Source organism: Peromyscus eremicus, chromosome X, assembly GCF_949786415.1.
Source record: "Peromyscus eremicus chromosome X, PerEre_H2_v1, whole genome shotgun sequence".
Classification (NCBI taxonomy): Eukaryota; Metazoa; Chordata; class Mammalia; order Rodentia; family Cricetidae; genus Peromyscus; species Peromyscus eremicus.
The window spans coordinates 42,157,971-42,167,325 of NC_081439.1; the positions used below are offsets into that span (position 1 = coordinate 42,157,971).

Consider the following 9,355-nt stretch of genomic DNA (forward strand, 5'->3'; position numbering starts at 1 on the left):
TCAAACAAATAATCAAACAAAACTTAACAACACAATACAAGCTATAAGAGACAAGAAGCAGCAACGACCACATTGATGTTTCACCCTATACAATGTTGCAGCACCCTTGGGTAGCTAAGTAACTTTTTCTCCCTGTATAAATAATAAATAGCCAAGCATAGATCTTCTACCAGAAAATAGGAATTCATAGAGAGATCTACAACAAACTCATTCTTTCAGACAGTGATTTCATAGAAATTCTATAAGTAAAGTGTTTGGATTTCAGAAACTATTCCCCCAAAGCATTCCTCCCCGTTGTGTTTATCTTCTTAATAAAAGGCATCCCCACCTACCCAGGAGCAATGTACAACCAGATACAACAAAAGAAAACAAAAACTACAAGACTCTGAAGCATTACTTTTGACCCATTTCTTCCCCTGCCCGACTACTCACTACTCTCTCTACTACCCTAGGAGCCAACCAGGCAGCAAGTATTGGTCTTTCCTCCTTGCTTCTATGTGACTGCTGTCAGTCAAGCCCCCACACTCTTTCAACACTTCTACAGAAGCCTCACACTGGTCTCTCCATCACAGTCCACTCTCTACACATCAGGTTCGGAACTGTCTCTGACTGGGAAGTCATGACCTGCCCCCTCTGATATTAAAACTAACAATCGCACTCGAAAATATGCTGACAAGACCCCACTGATTTCTCCAATTTGGGCTCCATTAAACCCCTTACCTACCCACTCTGTCCACTCAACTTGCTTTTCCTGTTCTTATGACATGTTGGTGTTCTTTGTGACCTGAGACTACCTTGATTTAGTCTCACCTTGGGAACTTTGCATGCAATGTTTATTTTTCTTCAAATATTTTTCTCCCAACAGTCACATGACTGAACCCTCATGTCCCTTGAAATGTCAGCAAAATAATCACCTCCTCAGAGAAGAGAAGCCTCCCGTGGCCACCTAATCTAAGGTAAGCCCTTGTAGGTACACCCTATCATATCACTCATTTTTTAATTTCCCACATGGAATTTATTAGTATCTGAAATTAACTTGTATTGTCTTCTTTTATTTTTCCTTGTCTTCATGTGAATAAAATGGCTGTGTGAACAGGGACTGAATCCTGTTTATTGTTGTGCCCACAAGTTCTCACAAAAAGGCTTGCAGTACGTAAAGATTCAATTATGAGCTGAAAGGGTAAATTAATGAATGGGATTGGCAGAGCTGTACTAGAAGATGAAAATACTCAAAATACCTTTGATGTTGGAAATATCAATATTGAGCTGTCCAAGTTTTTCACATGTTTTCTCTATACACTCATAAACAGACTGCAGGATTTCCTTCGGGTCTTGTTCTACCCATCTTTGGAACAAAAGGATAAATGTGTTAGTCTCCAAGAATTCATTACAAACCTAACATGTTTCCACAAATAAGTTAACCCATTAGATGTGCCTAGCACATAAGTGAAAAAAAAAATAGGAAAGCAAAGCATATCTATATTCTACATTCTAAAGTAATGAAAAAAACTATTTCCCTTACATTTTCCTTATTCTTCACATTATAATAACCCATCCTTCTGGGGATGGTCACTAGCCAGGTGTGGCGGCTCACACTTCAAATCCCAGCACTTGAGAGGCTAAGGCAGGATGACTGTTTTAAGTTGCAGGCCAGGCTGGTCTATAGAGTGAGACTATCCTGGTTCCAAAAGCCAGAAAATAAAGCAAAACAAAACCAATCTCCTAAACAGTCACCATTTTAGCACCGTTAGTAACAACAGGGACACAGAAATGACTTCAGAGTTGATGCAGAACTGCTGATGGTTACTACGCCTTTGTTGTGTTACTTATATTACTTAGACTTTGCTTTCCATTGCTGAATTCCTAAGCTACCCTTGATGAACTACTGCATTATAGCTGCATTTCTTGACCAATCCCAATCTCTCAGGTCCTCTCAAGATGGTGTCTGGCTAAGTTTATCAAACCAATTCACAGAGTACATGGGGTGACAAAAGCCAATAAATGTCTTTACTTATTATTAAATTAAGAAACATACCCTTCTCTTGGGAATTCCTGTTTTATTTCTACTTGATGATGACTAAGAAGTTCAGCTGTTTTTGAATTGAAAACCTGAAAAACACATCAGTATAATAATGCAGGTTGGTATAAAATCTGTTTAAAGTTATTGAGCAAATGAAGTTCTTATTAACATATATAAAACAATGAATCAGATGACATCGCCACCAATGATGTTTGGCTTATTCTTCAGGGAGAATCATAAAACATTACAATGTGGTTGGTTGTAGAGATGATTCAGTGGTTATGAGTACTTACTACTCTCCCAGAGGACCCAGGTTCAATTCCCAGCACCCACATGGCAGCTCACAGCCCTCTGTAACTCCAGTTCCAGGAGATTTGATACCTTCTGGCCTCCATGGACATCAGGCATGCATGTGGTACACAGACATACATGCAGGCAAAACACCCATACACATAAAATAAAAATAAATAAATCCTTTTAAAAAAAAAAGTGAAAGAACTTCTCCCAAGATGGTACTGTAAACATGGTCAGGGCCTATGGCTAGGCAGGATATAGGCTTAGCAGGGAACCTGCTATTACTGTTTGCTAAATGGACATGTTATTAAACTGCCTTCTATATATGCATGTTTTTACCTATAGCTTAGTGCTGTTCTCAATCTCCTTCAGAGAAGCTCCTTTTAGCTGTGGGTGGCAGTTAATGCAGAGATTCATTAGTAGTCAAAGTATCGAGAATAAAAGTGATGATGGATGACAGGACATCTATATCATCCCTCCAAGGCTCATGGGACATCGGAGAAAAGGGGATGAGGACGATGCAAGAGCTAGAGGATGAGGAAGTGTACGGCACAAGAAGATGTCTTTGGGACATGACATGGTCGTTGCCCTCATGAACTCACTACAGCTGTGCTTACCTGCACAAAACCTACACAAGATTCGAACTCTCAGTGCTTCATCAGAGATGGAGAGGGCCTCAGGAGGCACCATCTCCCGGACAGACCTTTGGCAATGGCACCCACACTCATGCAAGCAACTCTGATTAAAGTCAGAAGGTCACAGATACAATAAAAGGGAGAAGCAAGAGCAGAACTTCTTCGGCAGAAGGATTGCAGCAGGAAATGGAGGAAGGAACGAGAGGGCGATGGGCGTGAAAACAACTAAAATCCACAATACATATGATTGGATGGGTCAAAGAATAAATTTAAAAACATATGTAAAAGAAGTTCTCCCGAGAAAATAAAACACAATAACCTTTTTAATGAGGAAATTTCTGCCAAGTGTGATGGTATACACCTGTAACCCCAGCATTCTGGAGACTGAGACAGGATTGCCATAATGTTGAGACAAGCCTGAACTATGTAGCAAGGCTGTGTTCAAAAAAATCAATAATTATGATGACAATAATAATAATAGTGGTAGGAGTGCACACCTTTAACCCCAGCACTCAGGAGACAGAGACAGGCAGATCATTGAGTGTGAGGCCAGCCTAGACTACAGAGCAAGTTCCAGGACAGCCAGGGCTACACAGAGAAACCTTACCTCGAAATAACAAAGAAAGAAAAAAAATGGCTCTTTATCCCTAAATAAGCCAAAATGGCTCTCTACAAAATGGAAATTAATATGATTAATAGCATAGATTTCCTTGGTGAATAGAAAAACCAAGAATAAGGAAGTTGACATAATACTGATGGTAATAGCAGCTTTCACTCCTCATTCATCTTAGGTGAGAAGGATGCTCATGCAGGATTGGTACTTGTGAATTCCTTTACAGGGAGATTCAGTAGTGTCTTTATCATGCTCTTTTACCAGGAAAATAGAGTCCTATCTATCAGCAAGGAGAAAAATAGTTAACCGGAGGCCTCATCCACCAGGCATCTGTGCCATAAATAGAAGACCCTTGATATAAAACATTAAAACCAGGGGATGAAAGCTAATAAAGAAGCTATACAATTCACCACAATTTCAATGAAGTTAAGCAGCACTTTTTAAAACTTTAGTAACAGTTTTTCTTAGACATGGTTTCTACCGGTTAGTACCTGTTACTGGAGTACCCATTTTCTTATGGTTTCAGAGTAAGAATTTCTAATTTAACTACAATTAACTCTCCAAGTCACTGTAACTATAGCATAAAGTTCATTTCTAATTACTTCAGAGAGTAGTTCCATGCCTCAGTTTCCTGTGAGAGAAAATATCTGTTCACTGCAGACTAAAAAAAGCAAAAATAAAGAGAAAATACTCTCTGGCAAGTTGCCTCCTTCCATTGTTGTGATGCACACCAGTTTTTCTGGAGAAGTGATAAATACAAAGCAAGAAGGCAAATTCTAAAGTTCTTTGAGGAGATAAAATATCTTACAAGTCAAAGGTTAACTCAACATCATAAAGAAATAAGCTGACAGAACCCCATTTCATATCTTATGATTTATAGCTCAGTACTAAAGTATGTATCTAGGATGTAGGCTCAATTGGCTATGTTTTATTTATGGACATATGCCCAGGACACAGAACAGTACCTTGCACACTTGTTGAAGGTCTGAAAAAAGTATACTCTATTATAAGTACTTACTTGAAGAAAAATTATCAGATAAGAAATAGCAGAGGTGGTATGGTGGCTCACATATGTAATCTAATAAACGGGGAAACAGAGGCAGGAAAATGGCTACTGCAAGTTTAAGGCTAGCTTGGTCTTAGATATCTACATATTACTGAGCTACAGGTCAGCCAGAGGAACATAGAAAATAAATAAACATCTCAAACAAACAAAAAGGAAGAAACAAAGGAAATGATGGGTAAAATGAGATGGTAGAATGCTAGAGAGATGCAGTTCACATGGTAGAATGCTTGCCAAGCATGTGCTATATGCCTTGGGTTTGATACCCAGAACTGTATAAATCTAAATGTAATGGTACATACCTATAAACCTACAATTCATTCCGCACTTAGGAGGTAGGAACAGGAAAATCAAGAATTCAGTGGCAGGCTTCACTACAAGAGACATTGTCTGAATAAATAAATAGCGAGGCATGATGATGCATACCTTTAATCCCAGCACTTGGGAGGCACAGACAGGCAGACCTCTTGGAGTTTGGGAACAGCCTGGTCTACATAGCGAGTACTAGGCCAGCTAGAGATACCTAATGTGAACCTGATTCAAAGTAAATAAGAAACAAACAAACAAACAGAAATGGTAGGATAGGAGCTAGGTATGGTAATGTATACCTGTAATCCCAGGACTAGGAAGGTTAAGACAGGAAGACTACTCACAAGTTTGAAGCTAGCCTTAGCTACATGGTAAGTTCCAGGCCAGTCTCGACTATACTGTAAGAGCCTTTCTTTCTACAGATTGGTGAAGTCTAGGAAGATAGCTCAATAAAATCATCTTTCTAAAAGATAGTAGAGAAAATGGCTGGGGAGATGGCTAGGTGTGTGCCAGTACTTGCTTGATGTGTGTGCAAATATGAGAATCTGAATTAGAAAAGCCAGCACTCATTATTAAAAGCCAAGCATGACTCCATGTGCCTATAACCTCAGCACTGGTGCTGAAGACAAGTATATCCCTGGGGCTCACTGGCTGGCCAGCCCAGCCAAAATGACAAGTTCCCATATCAGTGACTCTGTCTTAAAGGAATACAGTGAAAAGCAAAAGTCTACAGTACAAGACACATGTTGTATTCTTCCTGTCTCTTCATGTCCATACATGGACACATGCACCCATACACTCACATTCATGCAATGTACACACCACACACATGCAAAAAAAAAATGAAGAAGAGACCCTTTTTCAAGCCCAGCATGGTCATAATTCCAGCACTCACAGGGCTGAAGCAGGGAGATTAGCATAAATTTGAGGACAGCCGCAACCACATCAACCACATAGTGAGTTCCAAACCAAGATGGAGTACAGAGTAAGATCCTGTCTCAAATCCAAGGAAGTAAGGGAGGAAAATAATAAGGAAAAAATAAAAATAGTCAATAGTCACATAAGGCTAGGAAGTCTACAGTACATCATTGTTTATATATATATCAAGGGTCACGTGAACAGTCTTAAGGAATTCTATGGTGGAAGGTAACTAACTGCACATAATAACACATTACCAGTAGCTCTACTTGGTTGTTACAGTTTTTTTTCCCAAGTTGACTTCAGAAGCCATTGTCAAGCCTGCCATCTGTAACACCAGCACTTGAAAGGATGAGGCATGATCATGAGTTTGAGGCCAGCCTGGACTCCAGGAGACCCTGTCTCAGAAAAACAAACAAAACCAAAACACAATGAGGTTATGGGAATAAGAAGACATGCTAGAAATCCTGTGGCCCAGCATTTTCAAAACAGTGCTATTACTTCTCTTGGACTTTTCAGGAGCTGGGAAGGAAAGACAAAACCCTCCAGTTGAGCCTGCAGACTAGATCCTACCTGCAGATCATATTTGGACTTCAGCTCCCATCTTCAAATTCTTCAAAAAATAAAGTTAACAACAGTTTTAAGATGAAAACCAAAAGACATTACCAATTGGAACCCGTGGCTCCAATACACTATACTCATATTTACCAGGTGAGGAGCCAGACTAGATAATACTGAGAAAAGGCTAAGGATCAGATTTCTCAATACCAATTCAGTGTATGCTGGCTAGTTTTATGTCAGCTTGACACAAGTCAGAGTAATCAGGGGGTAGGGAACCTCAATTGAGAAAATGCCTCCATAAGATCAGCTATAGGCAAGCCTGTAGGGTATTTTCTTAATTAGTGATTGATGGGGAGGGGTCCATCCCATTGTGGGTGGGGCCATCCCTGGGCTGGCAGTTCTGGGTTCTATAAGAAAGCAGGCTGAGCAAGCCATGAGGAGCAAGCCAGTAAGCAGCACCCCTCCATAGCCGCTGCATCAGCTCCTGCTTCCATTGAGTTCCTGTCCTGACTTCCTTTGATTATGAGATGTGATGGGGAAGCATAAACTGAATAAACCCTTTCCTCTCTAAGTTGCTTTAATCAGGTATTTAATCACAGCGATAGTAACCTTAAGACACAGTCCTTTCCTACTTTGACATCATACCAACAATTATTATTTTTCACCATCTATTCCATGGCAGTGATACAGAGAAATCTTCTCACATAGACCTGCTAGGGCTATGAAGAGTAAAAGACACGTCTCATCCAGACGTGTGGGAGTCAGGTAAGGGCTCCCAGAAGTGTTAACCTCTAAACTGGTTAAACAGAAATGTGGCCACGTGATGCAGGAAGTGCATGTGAGTGGGGTGTACAGGTGGGCGAGAGTACATAATGCTCTCCGCTGCTAGGGTAGAAGCAGACGGAGACAAGGCTTGGCCCAGGAAAGCCACTCTGTTGTACCTATAGTACGAAGAAGTATGACACATGGAGGGTTCCTTCAGGGAAGCAGCCGCAGTCGGGACTGAGAGACTTGAAATCTAAGTACTGAGGCTGCAGCAGAAAGAGGGGAAGCATTCGGAAAGGACATAACTTGTGGCAGGCTAGCGTGGGTAGACAGCGTTTACAGGACAAAGTGGGGGAGTCCAATAGTTGCAGGACAGGAAAAATGGAGCCAGATTGCAGGTTCCGGTTTAGACAATGCTCGTTTGAGGTGTTCCTCTGGCTCCGAGGAAGGATGCCCAGCGGTCACTCATTCCTATTTCAGGTCATCCATTTCAAGAAGTATCTGTTCTCAGAACTTCCTGCGGGCCAGAGAAGCGGACAAGAACTTCATGTTTGGCATAATTCAGAAGCGAAAAAGCATAGGACCCGGAGGCACACAAAGCATGGGGAGGTTGAGCCTCCACCATGCCCACATCAGCTGTCTGATTGTCATTTTTGTCGGAGCCTCGTGAATTTTCCATCTGTGAATAGCTGGTCATGGTGGTGCATGATTGTAATCCCAGCATACTGAGTATGAGAGTTTTAGGCCAACCTAAGGTTCGATATACAGTGAGAAACTCTGTTTTTAAAAAAAGTCTGAATAAAAATAACCTGGAGCCAGGCATAGAGGATCATCTCTGTAACCCCAGCTCTTGGGAGGCTAAAGCATGATTCTTGTGAATTTGAGTCCAACCTGGATTATATACTGAGTTCCAGGCCGGCCTGGGATAATGAGACTCTGTCTCAATAAACAAACACACAAACAAATAAAATACATAAATACTAAAAATGAAATGAAATAAAATAGTGGGATGTGGTTGCTTATATCTACAATCTCAGAATTCGGGAAGTAGAGGTGGGAGGATCAGGAGTTCAAGGTCATTCTTGGCTACATATTATGTTTAAGGCCAGTCCTGGGTTAAATGAGACCCTGTCCCAAAATAACAACAAACAAATAAATCATTTACCTCTAGACATCATGTCTCAATTCCAAATTTTGTTCTGGGGAGGCTATAGACATAACTCAGTAGTAAATCATTTACTTGCCTGTGTCCTGATTTATATTTTCAGTATTGAAATAATACGGATATGGGGCTGGAGAGATGGCTCAGTGGTTAAGAGCACAGGCTGCTCTTTCAGAAGACCAGAGTTTGATTTCCAGCACCCACATGGTAGCTCATAATCCTCTCCAACTCCAATTCCAGGGAATCTATGCCATCTTTTGGCCTCCTTGGGCACCAAGTATGCATTCATACATGCAGGCCATACACTCATACATAAAATTTTGTAAAGTAAAAGTAGAAGAAAAAGAGAGCAAGGAAAAAAGTAAAGCTAATATATAGTCTGGTGATACAGCTTGGGTGGTAGAATGTTTGCTAAGAATGCATAAAGCCCCATATTCAATGCCCCACATGGAATAAAGCAGGAATGGTAGTAAATGCCTGTAAAAGCTAGATTCAGGCTAGGAGAATCAGAACTTCGGGGTTATCTGCAGCTACAGAGTAAGTCTAAGGCTAGGTAATGTAGAACAGCATTTGGCCGAGTGCAGCTATAGCATAGATCCAGCTGCTGTTTCCAACATGATAAGTGTTACTCCTCCTCCTACCTTTCTACTCTGCTTACTACTGCATTACCTGCTAGAAGCAGAATTAGATGTCACGAGAGCTGAGCTGAGCAATGCGGGACACACTTGCAATCCGAACACTTGGGAGGCAGTGGCAGGAGGATCTGGAGTTCAAAGCCAGTCCTGGCTATGTAGCAAATTCAAAGGTTTGGGCTATGTGAGACTGTCTCACAAACACTTTTTTAAAAGTCCCCAGATCTCTATTCCACCTCTACAACTAAATGACTACTCAATTTCAGAGATAATGTGAACTGCAGAATGGAAATTGTTATTTTAAACCTTTTACACTAGTCTGCTGAAACATCCTGGTGGACACATCCCCTGACTTGTGAAGAGTCATAGAAAGATCACATGCC

The 9,355-nt window shown here is 40.9% G+C and overlaps 1 protein-coding gene across 2 annotated transcripts in view; it reads right to left on the bottom strand.

The window, feature by feature from the left end:
• Gk (glycerol kinase) overlaps positions 1–9,355 on the bottom strand; it is a 78,672-nt gene that overhangs the window by 59,037 nt on the left and 10,280 nt on the right. For both annotated transcript variants that reach the window (XM_059250216.1, XM_059250217.1), the window contains exons 2-3: positions 2,036–2,109; positions 1,239–1,345 (exon numbers count right to left, since the gene is read on the bottom strand). In XM_059250216.1, coding sequence (XP_059106199.1) covers positions 1,239–1,345; positions 2,036–2,109 — 181 coding nt within the window. The remainder of the gene's footprint in view (positions 1–1,238; positions 1,346–2,035; positions 2,110–9,355) is intronic.